A 23,923-nucleotide genomic window follows, 5' to 3' on the forward strand; every position below is an offset into this window, starting at 1 on the left:
ATCTCACTGATTTGGGCTTCACTAAAAGTGAAGCAGATGCAAACCTTTATCATATCTTGGTAGAAGGTAAATTGTTTATGATTGTTTTATATGTTGATGGCTTGATTTTAACTGGTGATGAGCAGTCGATCAGATCTTGCAAGGAGGACCTTGTAAGAGAATTTGAAATGAAGGACATGGGTCTCATGCAATACTTCATTAGATTGGAAGTATGGCAAGGCGATGGGGAATTGTTTGCCTCTCAAGGAAAGTATGCCAACGAGATATTTCAAAGGTTCCACATGGACAATTGCAAACCCATGGAGACACCTCTAGCAACCAAGTGGAGGAAGGAAGATGCCACTTCAGGTGAGGAAGTTGATGCTATAGTTTACCGGCAGTTGGTGTGTTCACTAATGTATCTTGTGAACACACGACCATATATGTGATATACAGTCAACCAACTAAGTCAAGCTATGGTTAGGCCAACCAAACTATTTTGGAGGGAAGCTAAGCATGTTTTATGGTACCTCAAAGGCACTACCCAGTTTGGACTATGGAACAAATAGACAGAGGAAGTGAAGTTGTGTGGCTTCACAAATGCAGATTGGGTGGGGAGTCCATCAAACCGAAAGAGTACGTCAATTGGAATGTTCAGTGTTGGGTCTGCAACAGTTTCGTGGTACACAGCATGAAGCAAAGATCTGTGGCACTCAGCGTGGCAGAAGTAGAATACATGGTTGCCAGTGAAGCAGAATGTGAGGCAATCTGGACAAGAAAGATACTTGTTGGATTGTTTGGCCAGATGATGGATCCAACTGTGAGATATCGTGATAATCAGAGTTGCATCAAGCTCTTTGAAAATCATTTTTTTCATGATCGATCCAAGCATATAGATATCTAGTATTACCATTTACGAGATTGTGTACATAGGCAAATAATGTTGTTGTAGTACATTCTGACAAAGGAACAAGATGTTGACATTTTTACAAAGGCCTTGTCAAGAGGGAAGTTCAAGTTCCATAGGTGTAGGATAGGGGCGGTTGATAATCCCTTTCTTGCTGAGAGGAAGTGTTGAAAAATGCAGCAAGAAATTCTCAATTTGAATTTTCCTTGATTAAATTGAGAAATTTTGAATTTCCACATCAGCAGACAACTTGGATGATGTTAACTTGTGTGACATGGCTTGTGTCCCCCAATTTACTCAATAAATGCAAGTTGGAGGAATTAGAGTTTAGTTTTGCATGTGTGATTGCTAATTTGTAGCAATCAAAGTCAAATACCTCAAATTGTTTTCAATTAAACTAGTTCCAACTCTTGGAGGAACTAGTGGAAGGTCAGTTAAGTAGTGGGACTTCAGTCAAACTCAGTGATCATCTAGTTAATTGATCAATCAACCCAAAATATCTAGTGCATGCAGAGAATTCGAGTTACCTAATTGAGGTGGAGATTCCAAGGCAATATAACATCAATTGTAGACTAGTCTTGAGTGTACAAGTGTTGCATGCAATTAGATGATCGGCCTAAAGGAATTGCACAATTCAAATGAGGGAATTTCCTAAATAATAGGGGCTAATTCCTCAAGGAACAACGCAAGGAAATAGGAGCTCAAGCTGAGGCAAAATTTGACTAAGTCTGGGTCAAAGGCCTTCAGTGAGTAGAGAGATAGGTTGTGCACTTGTAGGGTGAACTCAGTTGAGCAAAGCAATTGTAATACATCTCTATGCATTTGATTAATGCAAGCAGACATTGGGGTTTTTAGCAGAGTGCTTTCCCCAGATAAAAATACTTCTTGTATGTGTGTTATTTCTTCTTGCGTCTCTAAGATTTTAGTTCTAAATTGTGAATTAATGTCCGCAGAGCAGTAGTGTAGGTTTGTGTGTTGTGATTTTGATTAAAACTTCATGAGGACTTGCAAATCTACAACCTAATTTCTACAAAACCCCAATCACTAATGTTTTAACTTTACTTTTTCATTTTGTGCTTTTAAGCCATGTATTTGAGTTCATCCCACATTTTTTTTAACTTTTCAAAAAACTAAGTGATGTAATTCTACATCCAATAATGCCCAGATACAAGTTTAGACTTAGTCTTATCATTCCTAATCTCCCATCCACAAGCTTGTCTGGTTAAGCCATGTATTTGATTGCATCCCACATTTTTTTTAAACCTTTTCAAAACTAATTGATCTAATTCCACGTCTAATATCCTTAATTCAATTTTAGAATGTCTTATCATTCCTAATCTCCCATCCAACAAACGTGTCTAACTATGAGCTTTTGTTTAGTTTTCTTATTAATTTCCATATGTTCTTTTGCTCTAATTGCAACTATGTTTTAACCTTCCCTCTATTGAAATTATGTCTATTACTTGGTTGTGGTGATCTACTTTTTAACAAAAATATAAAGTACTCCTATTAAAAATAGATACTAAGGACCTACATATCCTCTAATTATATATTTTGAAACAGTGTCTTTGTTTCTTTGGTTAGACTTGAGTTACTTTTTTTAATAGAGAAAATTGGGTAAAGCTAGTACTGACAACCCACAAGTCAATACTAGTAGGACTTGTGACTTGGTAAAGATCGAGACGTCCAAAGACACTCTCATCAATGACCATTTGGGGGCTCTTACACCAAGGGGATGCCTACCCCTCAAGCCTCATTACAACAGGTCAATATTAATCAGCCAACATGTATAAACTTTGCCCCTCTTTGGTTTTTTACCTATGACCTCCAAGGTGGAAACACATGTTCTTAACCATTAGGCCCACTCAAGTTTGCATTGGTTGGACTTGGATTATTGCTTTAGGTATCAAGCTCTTACGTTGTAAGGTGTTCTTGACAACATGTTTCACATCACAATTTACATAAATGTTGCATGGGTGTGCAGGCGGGATTGTCTTCATGAAAAGTGGTGATGCATCCTTCTAGCGCTTGGCGTCATAAATGTTTTGAGAGGGCCTTTGTTTACGATTCTTTATTTTAAACACTAATCATCTCACACATCAAATAGAGCTTGTTAATGTGTCATCCTTTTTGCATAGAGAGTTTGACCTCATGCATTGACAAAAATGGGCATGGAATCTAACTAAGGCAAGCACCCTCATGCTACACACTCAAAACATAATTCTTGCATCTTTGATGCTCATCATTTCTTGATCTAAAGTAGTGAGTGGATGCCTTTCAAGTTGAATTAGATTGCATGATGCTAATTTTTACGACAAACATACATTGATTCCCTTTTAATATGTAATAAACCCAATATTAGAAAAACCGCGCCATTGATTTTCAACTTTTTTGTAATACAAGTTCAAGAAACTTGATTCAAGGTTAAGTATCACGACTCTAAAACCATATTGATATTTAAAAGATGCACAACCCCATACATACAAAGGAAACAAGAATAGTATCATAATATGAAAATACTTTTAAAAATAAAAATAATAAAAACTTTATTAATATGGAAAACTGATAAGATTACATTTAATATAAAGCTATATTTCTTTTTTAAATTCCTCCCAACTAACACTTGCATACTTATGGTCATTTTATTACCAACTCACACTTTAAAAGTGGCCATTACAACATTAAAGTTTGGCTAACTATATTGTGACACTAACATTTGTTTTCATATTATTATTCTTACATTTTTTATTCAAATTAACTAATGTCTTGAAATCATGTGATACAATAATAACATAATAGAAAACGATACAATATTATTGTTTATTTCATTTTTAGATCAATATTGTTTACTAAATTAGTCTTATTCTGAAATAAATTAAAAAAGCATTGCCTTCATTACTCAGATTTATTAACTCACAATGTATTTCAATATGGAGTCAAACTTATTTTTGAAAATCCAATATAAAATTCCCCTTGTTTGTATTATGATCTAAACTTATTTAGATAACCATTTTACCAAGTATAATAAGGTAATCTCCTAAAATATTTGTTGTGCTATTGTAAATAACTTGAACAAAAGGTTGTTTTCGAGACATTATGTCTGCTGGCATAGTCATTGTGACAGCATAACCAAACACTATCTAGTCTAGGTTAGGATCGTCATTCCACAACCATGTCATCAGATTACAAAAATATGCCACGCCAATAATTTATGAAAGGCAAGAGATCTCAATATCTTTGACCAAGGAAAAAGTATTATGTCGGATGGTATGGAGCAAACACTTCCCTGTTCATCGGTTGGATGGTTTACTGTCAAGTTTGATAGTAGGTTTATTAGGTATTAGGTCTGACCAAGTCCACATGCTCACAAGTCACAACAAGTAGGTGAATTGATTTTTATCATTTTATCCAAAGGAAATTTTACCCTAATGATTTGTGTGGCATATATATATAGTTGTTACAGTAAAAGTGAAAATCCAAGTTAAAAATATAGTTAAGCACTAGTATCAGTTGCAATTTCACAATTTAACAATGCACCAAGCTTAAGCAGCACAAAATTACTTTAGTTAACTGGATCTAGCTAGATGGTTGGGAGGAATGATTGTTATCCTCGATACCCTAGTTCAATTACTGCAAGTAACATGTTAAGTCCTTAATGAGTATATAGTAATAGCCTTGAGCCCTATGTTGACAAAACACCAACCTTCTCACAAATCTGGTATACGCTCGGTAAGGCGAGTTGGAGATATGTATTTCATACTTGAAAATAAATAAATAATTTCTTAAACTTGGCGTCTTCCTCTGGTAAATCCACACTTTAACATAAAAAGAAGTTATCAATGATACACATTAGTTTATTGGACTGCACGAAAACAATTGTAATATTCCCTTTATTTGCAAGAGAAAATTAGTTTACAGCTTCCCAAACACCACAAAAGATGGAGCCAACAAGCATGCTTGTAATTATTAGCATTCTCCTAGAAACAAGATAATATTATATGACATTTGGTCTGCTTTTTCATGAACCTGAATAAAGGTCATTTTCCAGTCCATCAAATGCATATGTCGTCAGTAATTCTCACTCAGGAAATTCTGTACTCTGATCCATACAACAAACTGTATGTTTGATAAACTGCTTATAGTTAAAACTTTCAAATAAATCAAAATGTCACTCAGCTAATTGATCCATAAGAGATTAAGATACAAGTATGGAACCTTGAGCAAGGAAACTCATTAAGAAATAACATTGAACAATATACAAATGAATGCCTAGTATTGAAGGTACACAGTATTGCCTCCGCACAAAATATATTGTCAAAATTGATAGTAGAAGGGAGAATGGTAAACATTCATTAAATAGTTCTTCAATATTTGACACCGTTTTTTTGCCTTGTCCCAATCCCTCCCAGAGAGCATATTACACAAACTAATTTGATTCAACTAGCTGTTACTTCAACATGACGAACAGCATTACATGACAAGGGAATGAAATGATATAGAGAATCCCATATTGTATATCTGTGTTATGGAATTCTTTACGGCATACTGGCATTGTAAACTGTAAAGCGCTGGTGTGTTGTTTCTTTTTTCTGGGAGTACTGAATTAGAATCTCAAATTCAAAAAGGAATACCCTTATCATGGAACAGATCGTTTCCTGATTTTTCCATATGTTTAGTACCAAGGTCTGGTGACAGACATTCACTTCATTCACCCTTCATATTTAAAAATCTATGAGCTATTACAGGTTGCCAGAAATTTACACAATCGGGGCTGGAGCTGAAGCCAGACTAAACTGGCCAAAATTGTGCTACTTGATTTAAACTGGCTTGAAGGGCCAGCATATAGTTGCACCTGTACTGACAATTTCAGAATAAGATGCTAAGCTTAAAAAAAATTCTATAGATCTAAAAGGCCTCTCTCAGCAGACAGTACTCTTAGTCAAGTACTATCCAGATTCCAGACAAGAATACCTATTCTGAATAGTTATGCTATTGTGAAAATGAAAAGGATACATGGATGAATGGGTTATGCTACACATTTCTTTATCTCATGGCTTGAACTACTTGCTTGCCGATGGTTTCCATCGTGGAAGATAGCTGTATTCTTGAAAATACTGAGGTTCAGACCATGAAGCCTAGTTCAAATATTATTCTCAGAAAATACATCTCCATTTAATGATGAAAAATTGTGCCAAATGTACTGTCCTTTCAGAATATATCTGAAGGCTTTTCTTTCTCAGCACTCCTCTGAGAAAGAATCCGGGAAAAAAATACATAAAAATGGAGGAGCATAAAGAATGAAAGTTGACCGTAAGATTAAAAAAACAGCTTTGCTTTGGCATGATGGAATTTGTAATGAAGTTTCAATGTCAATGTTTTGTATGCTACGAAGGACTGAAAGCTCTATTGCCAAAGCCATCAAAGGAATCAATGTCAGGTGGTTGGTTGCCAATATTCTTCTCACTGTATATTGCACTCCCAATCTTGATTATTCTGCTTTCTACTTCCTCAATAGGCTGCCCAATATGAAGTCGAAGCTCACCCTTTTTTATAACAGTCACCCTTAAGGCTGTTGACATGGCTTCATCATAAAATTCCTGCTAGAAGAAAATCTAGATTAAAACCAGGATCCCCTTTCTGCTACCAATGCAAGAAACTAATTTATTTTACAATATCACCTCATTGTAAAATAGAAAGCCAAAACATGGGTAGAAGTTTAATATCCACAATGGATTTCTCTTAGCTCCTCAGAATAGCAAACCAACGAGAAAAACTGAGCATCGATGACTGAACTTAAGAATAAATATGATAAAGAATAACAAGATTAAACAGGAACACCTAATATCATCAAACATTAAAATAATGACAAGACAAGTAACATGAACTTGCAACATCATATAGATTTAGTAGACTTGGTGTAACATCAAGAATATGTAGCATCAAATGTGTAGTATCAAGAATAGGACATTCGAAATGTGGTATCAAAACTAACTGTGACATATAGGGATATAGAGATATAACCGAAACCCTGTATATACTTACGTTGTCTTGCAAAAACATATGTAAGAGATGATACTCAAAATTCAAATGTAAACACTAATCATACATACCTTGTTGTAGGAGACTTACCCTTGGCTGTTGATGCGTGGTCCTTAATGCAGTGATCCTTGAATGCATGTTTTTTCTTGACTTCTAGGAGCTCGATATTGAATCTGTTGTATCTATGTAATTTCGACTCTCCAGGGTCTGAAATTTCGTCCTGTGGTAGCCGATCTGAGTCCTCTTTCGAACCCCACAGGTCTGATCAAGATTAGATTCTTCAAGAAAGAGTTATGCTCAATCTCCCACGATGACCTGATTATAGACTGCTTTAGTAGAGTGAACTTGTACGAAGTGTCACGTGTCACTGTTGCGACCTTAGGTCCTGAAAACACTACTCAACAAACTACAATCCGTCCTCTTTCTGTGCTTATTTACGAAATTTGAATCCGATGCTCAAAGAGAAAGTTATGGCGATTTTCCCAACATCACCTATTTGACATGGAATTCAGGAACCTGCAAAAACCCTAACTTACTCAGATCATATCTCTGAAAATATAGCGAACTAAGATTTGAAATTCGGTCACGAGGTTCATCAAGATTTCGGCTCAAATGGGTTTTAATTTCAACTTCTGAAGCTTCATAAAAACAAAGTTATAGCTAAAATGCCACAATGACATGTTTGAAGCCACAAAATCACTACTAGAGGAGGATATGAGGGTCATTATTTATATGAATGTCTTGAGTTGAGAGGGTCCTCAACAAGTGAACGTTGGAGGGATTTTAGGAGCAATTTTTTATTATTAATTATTGACTATTCAATGACCACAACCAATTATGAGTGCCATGCCACAACTCCATACGGTTTTAGCCCACTAACTGGGGTTACTAACTTCAAACATGAATATCTCTCAAACCGTGAAGAATTACATGGTGTGCCATATATCAACGGAAACATCTCGACCAGTAGAAGATTCTTGACTCAGAATAGAGTAAGTTGTCAAGTCAAAAAGCCCATGCAAGATCGAGGTAGCCCCTAGTGCTACTTGGGTTGACATCAATGACAACTACTGATCAACATAATTTTTCTTCCATTGAAGGTTTTTTGTCCAAGTTCAAGACCCTTAGACTTCTCTTGGAAGATGTTAAAGTTAAGAAAGAAGATGGTAGCCTTATCTATTCCATTCTTAATAAGTTGGGGCCAGCCTACTTTGTGTTTGTTCCCACCTTCCATTCTACTAGAGAAGCCTTTATTTTTCAAGGACAAGCCTACAAGCCCCCCTCTTTTGATTCCTTTTGTGATTCTTTAATAAGAGAACAAGAAAAACTCTTACATCTTGGTCTTCTTAATCTTAGAAACTCTTCTAAGAAAGCCTTAGCCGCCCAGCGACAACCAAGTTCAAAAAATCCTAAGAAGCAGCATCCTAAAAAGAATGGTCCTAAACCAATCAAGGGTCCTAAGCACTTTCAGTCTCAAAATCAAAAATCAATTCAACAAAATGATAAGGAAAATAAAAACAAAGGGAAGAAGACTGATAGACATTGCAACTTTTGTAATCGAGATGGCCACTTAGAATCCAAATGCTTTAAGAAGATGGAAGCCTTGGAAGCAACAATGAAGAAACATAACATCCATTTGGAGCACTCTTCAACTTCAACTTCATATTCAGGAATAACACTTTCTACATGTGGTTGTCAAGCATCTCGGTTTGGTTATGCACTAAATGTATCTTCTTCTTCTCATTCTCATGAGTGGCTCATTGATTCTGGAGCTTCTTATCACATGGCCAAAAACAAAGCCACGTTTTCTTCTTTAAATGATTGTAACACCAAAAATATATATGTTGGTGATGATAGATCTCTTAGTGTTGTAGGGACTGGAACTATTCATCTAGACAATGGTCAATTTAATGATGTATTATATGTTCCAACTTTATCCTGCAACCTTCTATCTGTATATTAGATAACTCATTCAGGTGAAAGTAAAATCGTTGAATTTTCACCTCATGGTGTTGTAATTAAGGACCTAAGAGATCCTAGACAGATTTTAGCTACTAGCATTGTTGATGATTCTACAAGGTTGTATAAGTTTAACAACTTTGGGTCATCAACTCTTCCCTCGGTATTTGTTGCTCATAATGATGAAGTGAGCAAACTTTGGCATGAACGATTTGGTCACTTAAACTATCGCTCCCTTCAAAATCTATGTAAAGAAAATATGGTGACAGATCTTCCTATGGTATCTTGCAGAGATGGTGTTTGTTCCAGATGTGTACTCGAAAAACATCATTGGGATAGTTTTGAAAAACGTGCCTCTTGGCACGCCTCAACCCCTTTACAGCGTGTGCATAGTGATTTATGTGGTCCACTACCAGTTGTTTCATTCTCCGGCTACAAGTATTTCTTAACTTTCATTGATGATTTCTCCAAACGCACTTGGGTATACTTCTTAAAACTCAAGAGTGAAGTATTTAACATGTTCTTGGCCTTTAAGGCCTTTGTTGGGAAACAATCTGGACATCAAATTCTTAAGCTAAGATTTGATAATGGCGGAGAATATGTTAACATCAAATTCATCAACTTTTGCACTGAGCATGGAATTCAAATGCAACATATTGTTCCATATACTCCACAACAAAATGGTGTAGTTGAAAGGAAGAATCACACCTTAAAGGAAATGGCTAATTGTATGCTTCAATCTAAAGGACTTAGTCTTAATTTTTGGGTAGAAGCAATTAACTGTGCAAATTACATAGTAAATCGCACTCCTACTAAGGTTTTAAAGAATATAACTCCTAAAGAAGCATGGAGCTCAATTAAACCAGATGTAAGTCACTTTCGTGTTTTTGGAAGTGAAGCATGGGCCCACATTCCCGATGAGAAACGTAAAGCCTTAGAACCTAAGAGTGAAAATGTATTTTTGATGGATATTCTGAAGATGTCAAAGGATATAGACTTCTTCCACCTAAGTCCAAAAATGTTATCATTAGAAGAGATGTAAAGTTTGCTGAAAATATATTGGCCTACGAGCCTAGTTCGACAGATGTGCCACCTCTCTCTATCCCTTCTACTTCTGAAAATATTTCTTCTTCAGATGATGACAACGAGGATGATAATCCTCCCCGACCTTCTCGGAATCCTCCTTCAGCTCCTTAGCTTCCAAAATGGGTCCGTGCTACTCGGGATGCAGCAGGTGCTCTTGCAAGTGATCCTACAGATCAACGACGTACACATTCTCAGTTCGATAGAGCTTCTTCTTTACTGGCTCAAGCTTTAGTGAATTGTGATCCTGACACCTTTGCCGAAGCTTCAGGCCATCCAGATTGGGACGCAGCTATGAATGAAGAATATCGTTCATTATTGGCAAATGATACATGGGATCTTGTTCCTCTTCCAAAGGGACGAAAACTTGTTAGATGCAAGTGGGTCTACAGAACCAAGTTTGGACCAGATGGAAAAGTTGATAAACATAAAGCTCGTCTTGTTGCTGAGGGTTTTTCACAAGTTGAAGGCATCGACTATATGGAAACCTTCTCCCCTGTGATCCCAACCTTATAAACCATGTGAAGTCCAGCCTTAAAAAACAGTTTGAAATGACAGACTTAGGACACTTGCATTATTTTCTTGGTCTTCAAGTCTTGCAATCCAAGGAAGGTATTTCCCTTTCCCAGTCCAAGTATGTTTGTGATCTTCTACGCCACTTTCACATGGAAGATTGTAAGCCAACCCCTTCTCCCTTTCAGTTTGGAGCCAAACTTTCAGTCACTTGTACTTCCCCTGAAGTTGATGCTACCTTATACCATCAGCTTGTAGGAAAACTTTTGTATCTGACCCATACCCGTCCTGAACTTTCCTTTGTTGTTGACCTTATTGCTCGGTTTATGCAAAACCCACATTAAAGTCATTGGAAAGCAGCTAAAAGAATACTTTGTTATGTTTGAGGTATAGTTCAGTTTGGGATTCATTACAGTGTAGAAGCATCTCCTCTATTGGTTGGTTTTATTGATTCCGATTGTGTTGGTGACCCTGATGATCAGAAGTCTACTGCAGGTTATGTCTTCACTCTTGGTTCTAGACCTATTACATGGGCTTGCAAGAAACAAAGTGCCATATTTCTTTCTTCAACAGAAGCAGAGTATCGTGGCGCCGTAGAAGCTAGAAAGGAAGCCTTGTGGCTTCGTCAGATACTATCAGAGTTTGGCTTTCAGCAGCAACATCCAACTACACTTTGGTGTGATAATCAAAGTGTCATTCAACTATGCAAAGATCCAGTCCAACATCAGTGCAACAAACACATTGAACTACACATGCACTTCATCGGAAAGCTCATTCATGACCATGTTCTTAAAGTGCAATATTGTTCAATTGATGATCAAGTTGCAAACATCTTTACAAAGGCTCTCACAGAGGCGAAGTTTACTAAACTTCAATTTATGGTTGGAGTTCAGGAAGTTGTCACTAAGGGGGGATAGGCTCTAATGCCTCCTTCTTTCTCCTATTGTGTCATATTTATACATCCTTCAATCCTATCCCAAGTTGTTCTTAATGGGGGATGTTAGGATATTCCGACACATAGTAAATAATTAAGTATAACTTGGTCTAGTGTAGAGTTAGGTAAAGTGTGTTTCTTTACTATGTACTTTTGTAACTTACAATCTGACGGTCACGATATGTTCTAGACATGAAATGATCCAACAGTTCATTCTCTCTCGGTATTACCGACACTTGATCTATGGCTTAACACCCGATTGGTCCATGATCTCTATTTAAAGAGCATGGAGGGTCATTTGTAAGGTGACTGTTCATGAGAGAAACTTATGTAAATTTTCTTTCTTTTACATTAATAAATTGCTTGAAGTGGCCGCGTTGGCTCATGTTGTGGACTGTTTCCCTCTTTGAGGGTTTTAACCACGTCAAGAATATTGGTTTATTGATCTGTGATCTGTTTGTGCGCAGTGTCTTTTGGTGTTCTATCTAAAGAACTTACCTTGTAAATTCCTACACAAATCAACCCAAAAACAGTCCAAAAATATTTCGTCAAACCTAGTCAACAAAAGTCAACGCTGCAGTCAAACCCTTATGTAGTCAACGTTGGTCAAACAGTACAGTCTGCCTCGATTTTTATGCCCAAAAATGCGGCCTGCCCAAACAGAGATATCCCTCACAAAAACGCAGTCAAACAGGTGTACGTTGCTGGTCAAAACCCTTACTGCAACTTCAATCAACGCAAGAACAGAAAAAAACTGTCCTTCTTTACATGTGTGGAGAGCTGCCTCAAAAATCTGTATCCAATCATGAAAGGAGAGAGAGATGTGAGTGAAGTGTCTAAATGAGGAGGAGGCTCCTTCTATTTATATGCAACATTGTGGGCTTGAGGGTCTAAATTAGATCACTGGCCAACGTTGGCAATTTGTCCATAATAGAAATAAATTCATAATTCCATTTGTACATGTCAGAATGAGATGATCTTTAGATCAATCCTACACCTCTCAGAAAGAGGAATCCAATAAAAATATCAGCTGCCTCATATGAGTTGTCCAAGGTGAAGTTTGGCCCTAGTTGCCAAATTTAACATTATTCAATGACAAGGTACACTCCTAGACCAAAGGCTTCCTAAAGATGCAAAGTCTTTCTTAGTTTTTTGTAGGATAATAACCATATAAAGGTTTGGGACCACAAGAGAGACCTATAGGAAATCCAAGCAAGGCCTAGCGTTAGAAGATGATTCTCAAAGAGATATCTAGGTCAAACAAGGATGAGAAAGGTTGATGAATGATTAACTTCCTTTGAGTTTTCAAGAGCATATGACCTTTGGAAACGCTGCTAACTAGAGAAGTTCAAGGATAGAATCAATTTAGGAGCTAGGGCTTGAGATTTCTTTCAAGCCACGGGAATTGCTTCAAATTTTGAGGGGAACTAGAGGAAACCCAAAAGCGGTATCCTACCAACTCGCTCCACAAATTGACTTTTTCCAATGTAGTTAGCACTAGGCCCTAGATGACCTTCTAGGGTCAGGGTAGAAAATTAAAAAAGGGTGAGAAAAGAAGATGTTTTAGGTTGATCAACTAGGATTAGGACCAATGCCTTTTAAATTGGGAGAAATGGAGTCAAAATTCCCTTTGATGAAGGAATTTCACTCTATCAAGGAGACCTATGCAGCTTTTGCTAACCCTAGAGAGGCAACAACTTGGCTACAAGAGGTATTTATACTTCATTTGGCAAAGGTTGATGGAGGTTTGAGGACGCAACAAGCAAAATAAGCCTTTATGAACCACACTTGTTGGTTCGAAACGCGTCGACAAATGAATTTTGATGTGATTATCAACGAAAATCTGTCTCAAAAATTGGATATGGATCACAAAAGCCTCAATTCAATAATTATCTAACATGTAATGCATGCAATACCTCAAAATCCCAGTGTTTTCATGAATTCACATTTAATTAGGGCACATGTAAGATTATGACATTACATTCCATACATTAAACATGTAACAAGGTAAATATATAACATCAAAACAACACTTACAAGATAATGCGAGTATATCCATCCATCACATTTGCAAATAGTAGCTCCAAGGCAAGTTAGCGAATATCCTAAACATCAATATGCATTAATAACTACCAATTTCTTCCATCAATTATAGGTCCAAATTCTTTTGACAAGAGAAATCCCAATCCAACTGATGATGAGCTACAAATGAGGCTCTCATTGTATTTATATGAGCCTTTAGAAGTTCGATTTGGTATAATTAGCCTAATTTAGCCCGTAATAAATATTTTAATGTGCAAGTAATAGCCCTATTGGTGACAAGCCAACCAAATAGCTCAAAAGTACAAACTAAACCTTCCTAATGAGGCCGAAATGATAGAATAATGGTGCAAAAGACCGTTGGAAGGCCAAGATAAGTCCTCCATGTACCATGATGAAAAGGAGGGCTCCCAAAATGATGACCAAGGGAGTGGCCCCTTGGTTTCCAAGCAAAACAATTATGGTGCTCCCAAGTGGATGTGGGGCACGATCAAGGGTCTCATGGGTCTCCAACTGGATCAAACATGTCAATGCTCCATCAATAAGGGCTAGAATGATGACATAAGCCCTCCCATGTCTCTCCGGATGAGACAGAACCCCATCTGGGCCCTGGATCAACTGCCAAGTGTCAGGTACAAGAGTGTGGCTGACTGGGCAACATGGTCCAAGTACATCATCACCTCTGTATAGCTGGGGCACGCACAAGCAGTATGTGGTGTTGAAGAAGCCCATGGCATGGCAATCAATGCTCTGTTGTGGTGGAGGCCCATGGCTCTCAACACTCACCCTACAAATGCCATTATGACCCTCTGGAGGGCTTAGACCCTGTAGAGGGGGACCAACTCCAAATGGAGACCCACCCTCAATCCTGTATAAGATCCAATGCATCTCCTCACCTTCCAGTACAACAATTCATTAGTGTAATTGAGTAAATAAGCTTGAAAACCAGGGGCAAAAGTGGACACTTCATAGTGGCATGCCCTTCCAAATGGGCTTTAGAAAGTACATGTGTTTCCTCGCTCAAGAAGAGAGGTTAATAAAAGACCCTAGTAGGTGGTTTCAACCTGTAAGGGAGCAACAAGTCCATGGTACATCCGTCAAATGGCAGGGATCATGTGAAATGATGGTGGAACGAAGTGGGGCAATAGGGAAGGCTTCAAGCCACATGCCATGATACAAGGGTAGCTATAATGAGGGAATCCCACACATTGGGTGTATAGATGTAGGAGGGAGCAATCGTGGTACATGAGTTACTCCAACCTTTGTTTTTCCACCCTTCTTCTATGCCTTTTGCCTTTTTTTTTATTTTTCTTTCTTTTAACTGCTTGGGGCTCCATGGGATGAGAGCATGATGTGTATGATATGGAAGTGATTACCCCCTTAAGTTTGGGCGGCTCATCGCCCACCAGGGATTGGGACGATCATGGGTTCCTTAATGATGCAAGGGGGCACACATAGGGGCCCTAGGAAACAGTGTGATGGCCATAATGATAAGGGGTAGAGCTCATGTTTGGCTTTTGCCCATGTGCTAAATTCTTATGTCCCGACCATCTTTTGCATTTTGTGGTACATTTCCTATTATAAGTGCCAAATTATGCTTTTAACTTTCTTTTTAGCTGCATCAACCTTCGAGGCATTGTTTTGTTGAAGAATCTAGGGCACTTATAGTTAATGTGATTCTTCTTAGCTTGATAACTATTTGTGAGGAGTTTTAACTTTTCTTCTTAGCATAGTCTTCACTTGTTATTATTAGAATGTGTCTTCTTAGTTCATCAAATAGCTACCAAAAACAAAAGAGACAAGAACACGCGATGTTGGCTTTCTGCCAGGGCCAAAACCTCTCCCTCTTGGAGAGGAAAGCCCGCACAAAATTCTTCATATAGAGATTCCAATTAACGAATACCAAGACCTTGACCCCTGACCTATTAGGCCACTCCAAGACCAAAACACCAATCCTCTTCTACATCACTGCTGAGATCATCATCACTGCTGCTCCATCACTGAGGTCTTCATATGTATAGAAGAGCTGAGTATAGATTCACTGACATTACGACAATCTCATTATCACCTTTATATCTTCATCAAGAACAAGATTGTGACTGCACCTATATGCCGAGATAGTGTGTTACTATGAGTTCCTTCAATTATGTCGATGCAACGTGTTACTGTGAGATCCTTTCATCATACCGAGACAATGTATTACTATGAAATACTTCCATCATGCCTAGACAGTGTGTAGTATAGAAGGATTACTTAGATCATCCTTACTATGGTTATGACAGTGCTGAGATTTGTACCGAGGAGGAGACTATGTCCTTCCATCATGCCGAGAGTATCTCACTGTATCATCCATCCGAGATTGCAGTGACACTTCCTCATCCGAGATCCTGAACTGCTGCTCCTAATCCGAAATTCCTGCACCTCTTGTACCCATCCGAGATTGCAGATAAGTCCGAGTTTCTTACTGCACTTGTCTGAGATTTCAGAGCTCCTGTACCTTCATCCGAAATCTCAAAGACATCTGAGAGTGTTGTTTTCTGTGGTGACCTCAGCGAGCTATTTATAGTTGTCACGTCTCTATAAATAAGCCGACATGACAGTGAAGTGTTGTGTCACTTCATTTGAGCCGACATCACTGTTCTTTATATCAAGAGGATTGTGCTTGTCTTGGAGGGATTTTTTAGACTAGTATTCAATGTTCATTTACACATAGGCTCAAGAAGAGTTCCTTATACATAACTTTGACTCTTTGATCTTCCTAGACCTATGTTAAGAGCAAGAAACTCATTCTTAAAATTTACAAAAATAATATTTCTTTTTCTTGACAGGTAAAAAGATCAAAATTACATTTGTAAATACCGAAACTAGTTACACTTTCTTCAACACGTTCTAGGCTCGACCCAAAGCATGGACAAGTGGCGGTGTAGGTAACACCTTCTGGACCCAATGGACAAATGTGGACCCAAATGGGAAAAGTGTGAAAGGGGTTATAATGAGCAGAGGGGAGTGAGATATATGGTGTCAGGAAGTGGGACCACACAACCAGTCAAGGTTTCCCATGTAGTGTCACTCCTAAAGCTAGTAGCCAATAGAGGAGATCCCACGAGACTAAGATACAAGATTAACCACTAGGTTGGGACAAGAGAACAAGGGTGCAATCCAAGCCCATTCTTTCTGCTGAATCACCCCACTATTCCATGTCCAATTGTGTCCAAGGAAAGCGAGCATAAACCCCCAATTACATAATGAGAAGCCATACCTTCGGGGTTGGAAGGCCCACCTTCAAACATATGATCATAACAGATGGGCGAGTGCACATAATGGCTGGCTCAGGTGGCAGAGGATGATGGCACATGAGCTATTAGGTGGTTGCAAGGCGTTGCTGGGTGCCGGTTGAAGACGAATCTAGGAGCAAATTTCTCCTATAGGGGTCACCCACTGGTGGTGGGTAACAAGCCCCTTGTGAATGTCTCGAGATTGATGCATGGGGAGAAACTTGGAATGGGATATATTTATGAGGGCATGGATAGGGCCAAAGAGGCCATCAAGACTTTCTACAAGGGAGATGAATCTAAATATCTCCCTTTATGGCAACTTATTGATTCCAGGTGGGACAAGTAGCTACATTGACCATTGCATGCAGCAGGAGCATATCTCAATCCAAGCTTATTCTATAATGAGGGGTCTAACATTAAAAAAATTCTCAAGTTGAAGAGAGGTGTCATGATATGCATTCATAAGATGTTCCCAAATCAAGATATTCAGGACAAAATCAACATGCAATGAGATATGTACAAGGAAGCATCTGGCATGCTTTGATTCAGCTCAAGCCAACGTCTCAAGGACAAGAAAATGCCTTGTAAGTGCAAAGCGTTAGAACATAGCTTGTAATTTTGCTAGTTTTCTTTTATATGTTTGCCATTTCAAATTGATAATCTTTGTTGTTATTTTTTTACAGCTCATTGGTGGATAGATTGTGGCTTTGAGGCACCACAGTTACAAGAATTTGCCATCAAAGTTATGAGTCAACCCTATAGCGCTGCTACTTGTGAGCACAATTGGTTAGCATTTGAGCACATCCACAACAAAAAGAGAAACAGGTTGGAGAATGAGAGGTTGGAAAAGTTGGTTTTCATCTATTACAACCTTCAAATGCTCACAAAACAACTGCAGCCAAAGGATCTAGATCCAATTTTATTAAATAGTATTGATTTAGAGTCTGATTGGGTTGTGGGGGAGTCCCCTGATTTGAGTTGTCTTGATGAAGAGACTGAGGATCTCTCTAGTTTGCCATCTCAAATGGAAACTCCAAATAAGCCTGGCATAGTCCTGCATGAGACTCAAGATTGTTATGAGACTATGACTTATCATTTATGACATGTATTTGAATTTTGAACTCACTGCCATTTTCTATTTTGATTATGGAATCATTATTTCTTTTCTTATTCATTATCTAAATGTTTTGCTTACAAAAATCGAATATGTTATGTTGTACTATCATAGCTATGAGATGATCTTATAAATTATTTTGCATATATTGTGGTTTTACTAACTTATAAGGATTGGAAATGTCATTAGTTTCTTTTTTGTGCTTAAAATTTACCATATTTTAAGGTTTTTTTGTATTTTGCCAAGTCTTATATGGATCGTTCCTGATTCTTATACCATTCACCCAGTGAATAGCTAGACGAGTCTTATAAGAGTACGAATCGTGCAACACTAGTCATAAATACATCACTAGCTAAAATATTAATTATGAAGACCAACCATAGCTACAAAAATTCAACAAATACTGTGTGCATTATGTTTACATTTTATGATTGTTGCTAATGTAATATTTTTCCTCTCAATAAATTTAATATCTCTCCACTTAATTTTAACATTTGGTATCAGAGCAATTTTGGCTTCAAGGGGATGCCTCTGTTGCCAAGGGTTTATTTGGCCTGGTAGATGGAGAAATCGATGTAGAGTAGTGGTGTGCAAAGTTTGCTGGACTTCAAGGTGTTTTGGCTCTGATATTCTGGCAGGGCTTCATCAGGTCATGCAAGAAGATGTCCATGTTTTGTCTCTATCATTGAGTGGAGGCGCGGTGCCTTATTACAAAGATGGCATTGCACTTGGTGCCTTCAAGGCTATGGAGAAAGGGATATTTGTCTCCTATTTGGGTGGTAACTTGAGGCTAGATCCCATGATGAAGGCGAATGTTGCTTTATGTATTACTATGATCGGTGGAAGCACTGTGGATCAATATTTCTTGGCATTTATGCTGCTTGGCAATGGTGCAAGCTACAATGGGGTGTTGTTGTACAACAAGAAAGGACTTCCAACTGGGAAATTTCCACTTATATATGTTGTCAATGCCAGCAAAGGTAATACAAGCAATTTGTGCCTAGTGAATACGTTAGATTTGAAGCTTGTGATGGGCAATATTGTGCTCTACGATAGAGGAGTTAGTGCAAGAGTGGCCAAGGGGATCATGGTCAAGCAGGCCATAGGTATGTGAATGATACTTTCAAATAACCCCTCTAATGGTGAACAACCCATATTTTGGAAGCAAAGGTCATGTATTTCATAGCTGCGGATTATATGGAAAAACATAGATGGGTTCGTACCCCAAGTAGAGGGGGAATCTAGCCGACAAGGGAGATTGTGTCATGGATGGCAAAGCAATAGGGTTCACAGTTCACACATTTAAGTAAGTCGAGGTTTTAGGTTTCCCACCAAAGTAAGGCTACGGGGATGAATATTTTGGTGATCAAATGCAATGGTAGCACCAAGTTTTCCACAAAGGAAATGCTTCAAGTGTGAAATTAACCTGTGAAGTATTCTCACTGTTTTCGGGGAAGTTGCTACACCAGCGACAAGGAGACTCTAGTAATCGTGGCTACGACAACTACAATGGTGATTATGAGTAACGATGGAATGCATTTTAAGAAAATCTGCATTGACAAAACGATGGGATGGTAATATGCCACCATGAAGCATGAGGTGTGTGCCCAGGTCACTGCTCATGTTGAGTCTTCTTCCCAAGGATGTGAGGGGAGCCACAATGGGTGTCGATAATGTAGGGGTGAATTCTGCTACCTATGACCTAGAGGGACTAATGGGCACTGCCAGTGGTGATCAAAGTCTCGACCGAATGCTTGTGGCAGCACATCCTTATGTCGATGGGGGGTTGCCCCTAGTGGATATGGTTCAGGTTATGGTGAGATGGCAGCAGTGAAACTCATGGAGTGAATTATAATGTATGTCAAAGGCACTTGCAAAGTGGTTGACAAAAATGATTCAATGAAATGATGGTTTCATTGGTGAGCTGCAACAATGGAAGTCAACTTTGAAGAGGAGAGTAGTGAGACAAAGGAGTACTAAATGTGTGAAAATGAGAGGATGGTCATATAAGGGAGAGCAACAACATTAAAAAAAATATTATAATGGAGTAAAAATTTTATTGCATGTAAATGGGCATGTTGCGATAAGACTTGCTAAGGCATGCATACCCTTGGGAAATTACCGTTAAAGTTTGGATTTAAACCTAGGTGATAGGGGGCACGCCGGGTTAACATATGCCCTTGGTATAAACTTTGAGGGAGGTAAGGGCTAGAGTGAGCGAGGGTGACTCACTTGGTTGGTTTCGTCGGATTTGGTCAAGGGAAACCCCAAGTCAAAGTTTAAGGGGGAATTTTTAGGTAAACTTGACTTAGGGAAAGAGTAAAAGTTGATCAGGTCAATAGTAGTGGTTTTGGGCCCATGTTTTTTTGGTTGCCCATAGTTTTGTGCCCGTGGAATTCATGTAATGGAGCCTTTAAAAGGTTGGGAGGAACTCTATTGCAATGGGCCAGGGCATGTGCGCAGTGAAGGTTCACTAGGTTGGCTTGGCTAGGGATTTGGCCAAGGGATCTAATGGAATTTTGTTAGTTGGGTTTTCCCCCAAAGTTGGGGTTTTCCCAAGGTAAATATTGTGTGCATATGTTTATGTTTTATGATTGTTGTTGATGTAATGTTTTTCCTCTTGGTAAATTTAATATATCTCTTGTTAATTTCAACACTTGTTCTTCTTGACAAGATGGGGCTTGTTAATCTTGTAAGTTGGTGCTTACAGAGGATTGGTGTCCTCACAACTGGTTGTAATAAATTGAAGATTGCTTGAAAAGCATTTCTTCTTCAAGTCTAGATTCTCATTTTAATTTATGTGTTCAAGCATTGTGTTGATTATGTGAAGAGATTTAATTTTTAAGACTAATAAATTGAAAAAGTTTGAAACTGAGTGATACTGATTCAGCCCCCCCTCTTAGTATCAGTGTATTTTAAACACTAATCACTAAAACATGCAACCTCTTATTGCAATGAATATGCTCCTCATGGACTTTTAGAACTCTTCTAATTTCTTGAACCTCTTTGTGGTCTATCAACTCTGCACAAAGATAAATTTTCCCAACTAGTTCCAGGTTCCCAATTCTGCCTAATTCTAATTCCCTTGCCACACCTTCAGGGCCCAAACAATTTCTATGGTTTCTATGTTTCAGAATATAGAATGCTTCCCAAAATGCATGTAATAAACTATAAGACTACAAGGTAACTAGAAGGGGCCAAGGAGCATCTCATACCTCTCAAACTCAAATAAACAATGTCCTTCGGGTTTAAGAGTACCCTTTTGCTGGAATGGCTCCAAGGAGGGAGCTCTCCTAGAAACTTACAACAAATAAGAAACAAGAAGCCAAACACACTCCTAATTAAACCAGAATGAGTTCTTACAAAATCACACAGAGTAGTTTAAAGCTCGACTCCTCTTCTTTATAGTTACTTGTGAATGTTAGTTTCTTATTATGTGTTATGTCTTCTTCATCAAACAATTATACAAATGTTCAATCAATCAGGAAAAACAAAGAGACGGGACACCATAATTAGGCTCCAAGCCAGGGCAAAACCCCACAAGGGGGAAAACCCAACAACAATCCTTCTCTTATAGAATCAGATCAAAATGAGATATCCAAGACCAAGACCAAGACCAGAACTGCCACCAAAATTCCAAGTCCAACCCTCCTCCAAGTCACCTCCAAAGTCATAATTCAACATACGTCAAACTTGTCAACTCCTCGAAATTTCGGGCCTACAAAAGAGGGGGACAAAAACAAACCTTCAACTACTTAAAAAATTTCGTCCTTTTTCTCATTAAGGTTCTTCCACATGTGCGAGTTTCTCTTCCTTTTTCTTTTAGGTTTGTTTCTTCTTCATTGGTTCAAAAAAAATGCTTCTTGTATTGTGCTTGAATTTGTGTCCCAAATAGATCAAATATGTCTTCTATATATATCTGTCCAAGAGGTCGAATAGGTGGCTCTTGGAGGCCTAGGCCGATTTGTCCCAAGGAGGGCTGACTTGCTCATTTGGTGGACTTTGACTCAAACAAAAATTCAAATTCATTTTTCTTACAAATGTCCAAAAGGGACATGACTCAAATATGTTTTCTTTTGACTCATAATAATTTTTTTTTGACTCTTTTTGACTCTATAAGCATAACGAACATGCTTTGACCAAAATAAAATAATAATAATGAAAATGATCAAATTATATCACATTATGAAGACCAACTCTAGTTACATTTTCAACAATCCCTCTTAACTACGAAGGTCTTCATAATGACTCAACAGTTTAGTCTCAAGTTGAAATATTCATATAAGAAAGGATCTAGATTGATAAGCATCAATGATGATTACATCATCATAGCTAGCATTATCAAAATACCAAGGCCTTGACAAGTACGCTCTATCTCTCCACTAGATTAGAGCACAATGCTAGGAGGCATTTAAATTTGGACACCACCACCTCTCAAGGCACATACCCAACTCGACTATTCCCAAGGTATGACCTCACAGGGCCATTTCCTAATCCAAGGAAAAGTAAGTCCTTCGGATCATTCTTTACCAAGTTCATGTATCCAATTTAGGATGTTAATCCTAGTTAACCACAATATATGACTCAAGAATGTACGCCCCCGATGCTTATCCAATCCACCATTCTCCCTACCAGTGTCCATGCACTAGGCTTACCACTGTTAGTCTTGGCCATAATACGTGACACATGGAAAACAAGGTTTCCATCCTCACTCCCTCTCAACCAGGGAGGAGATCACTACAAGCCCAAGCTTGTGTCGGAAGTACTCATACTTCCCTTACATCAGCTACCTATTCTTCCGTGGAGATCTGTTGTAGCTTCTCGGCTCCTATCTGCATCATACTCTCGAATCATAAAGCACTTCGACCTTCCTAGTTCTCTGACGATCTTCATGCAACTTTAATAAATATCATAATCGAATCCAACATGTCATCAAGTAGTTCATCAAACACCTTATGGAGCCAAACTTCTTCACAGTTGATTGTACAAGCCTTCACATCTTCTTCCTTCGCATTGCAACAGAATTATGCTTCATGCTCTTCCAAGAAATCATACCAGTTCCCAACCATCAATAGTATCTTTATTTGTCATCAACATTGCCAACACAATTGATGTGTCCTTGAATAAATCAGGAATCCAATCAACTTAGGTAATGATGTATCCATCCAAAATCTTGCAGCTCCCTTTTTCCAACAGAGGTAAGTGAACTTCTTCCCTTTTATTAAGTCTTGCTTTCATGCTACCATCTAATCAACTTCTTTGATGCATACTTCAAATTGCTCTCCTTCTTATTATGATTTAGATAAATCTTCGTACTTTGCTACTATCTTCCAATTCTTCCATCTACTAATAAAGCTTAGATAGTTCTTGATTTGACTTGCAAACTTTATTAGAAGACTATGAAAGAACAAATATCATTAAGCGAAGTGCATAGACAAAATAGCAACGATTAGTAATCAAAGAGAGGAGATGTAGAATACTTTTTTTTTTAGGAGAGTCAACTCCCTCTTAATCTTGGACCTTTTCATTAGCCTTGTCCTCACATCAGCATGACGTCATTCCTATCATTCTCAAGAGCTAGGTTTTTTTACAATGAAAATGATTAGTTAAGGTTTTGTTCCTAGGTATCTCTAACTCAAACCTTTATTAGGGTTTACAAACCATAGATGCTTCAGTATCTAAACCCTGTTATTCTTTAAAATTACAATTTCTACAAGCATACTAATGAGTTAGTTGCAAAAACCTTGGAGATGCTATTGACAAGCTTTCGATGTGATGGGGATCATTTCATTCATTGATCACAAAAACTGTTAAAATTGGCAACTAGGGCCAAACTCCATGTGGGTCACCTCATTTATGGCAACTGATATTTTTCCTAGATTCCTCTTGTCGAGTGGTGTAGGATTGATCTAAAGATCATCCGATTCCAACAAGTATTTATGGAGATATGAATTTATTTGTAATTACTTGACAAATTGTCAAGGTCGGCCAGCAACTAAATGTGTGGCACAAATCATATAAATACAGGTGAGATTGATTCATTTCAAATCATCTCATCATCTTTCATTTTTCTCTCTCTC

At 38.1% G+C, this 23,923-nt stretch overlaps 1 protein-coding gene across 2 annotated transcripts in view; it reads right to left on the reverse strand.

Moving 5' to 3' along the window:
• Positions 1–4,755: 4,755 nt before the first annotated feature.
• Positions 4,756–23,923, reverse strand: part of LOC149264328 (uncharacterized) — a 60,865-nt gene continuing 41,697 nt past the window's right edge. The window contains exon 4 of one of the 2 annotated variants that reach the window (XM_089427946.1): positions 4,756–4,985. In XM_089427946.1, coding sequence (XP_089284072.1) covers positions 4,965–4,985 — 21 coding nt within the window. In that variant the 3' untranslated portion in view covers positions 4,756–4,964. Of the gene's footprint in view, positions 4,986–6,113; positions 6,484–23,923 lie in introns of those variants that run through there. The other variant, XM_089427943.1, reaches the window with a different exon arrangement.

Source organism: Pinus tabuliformis, chromosome 6 (genome assembly GCF_031772625.1).
Source record: "Pinus tabuliformis cultivar Carrire ecotype Pingquan chromosome 6, CPIR1, whole genome shotgun sequence".
NCBI classification, from domain to species: Eukaryota; Viridiplantae; Streptophyta; class Pinopsida; order Pinales; family Pinaceae; genus Pinus; species Pinus tabuliformis.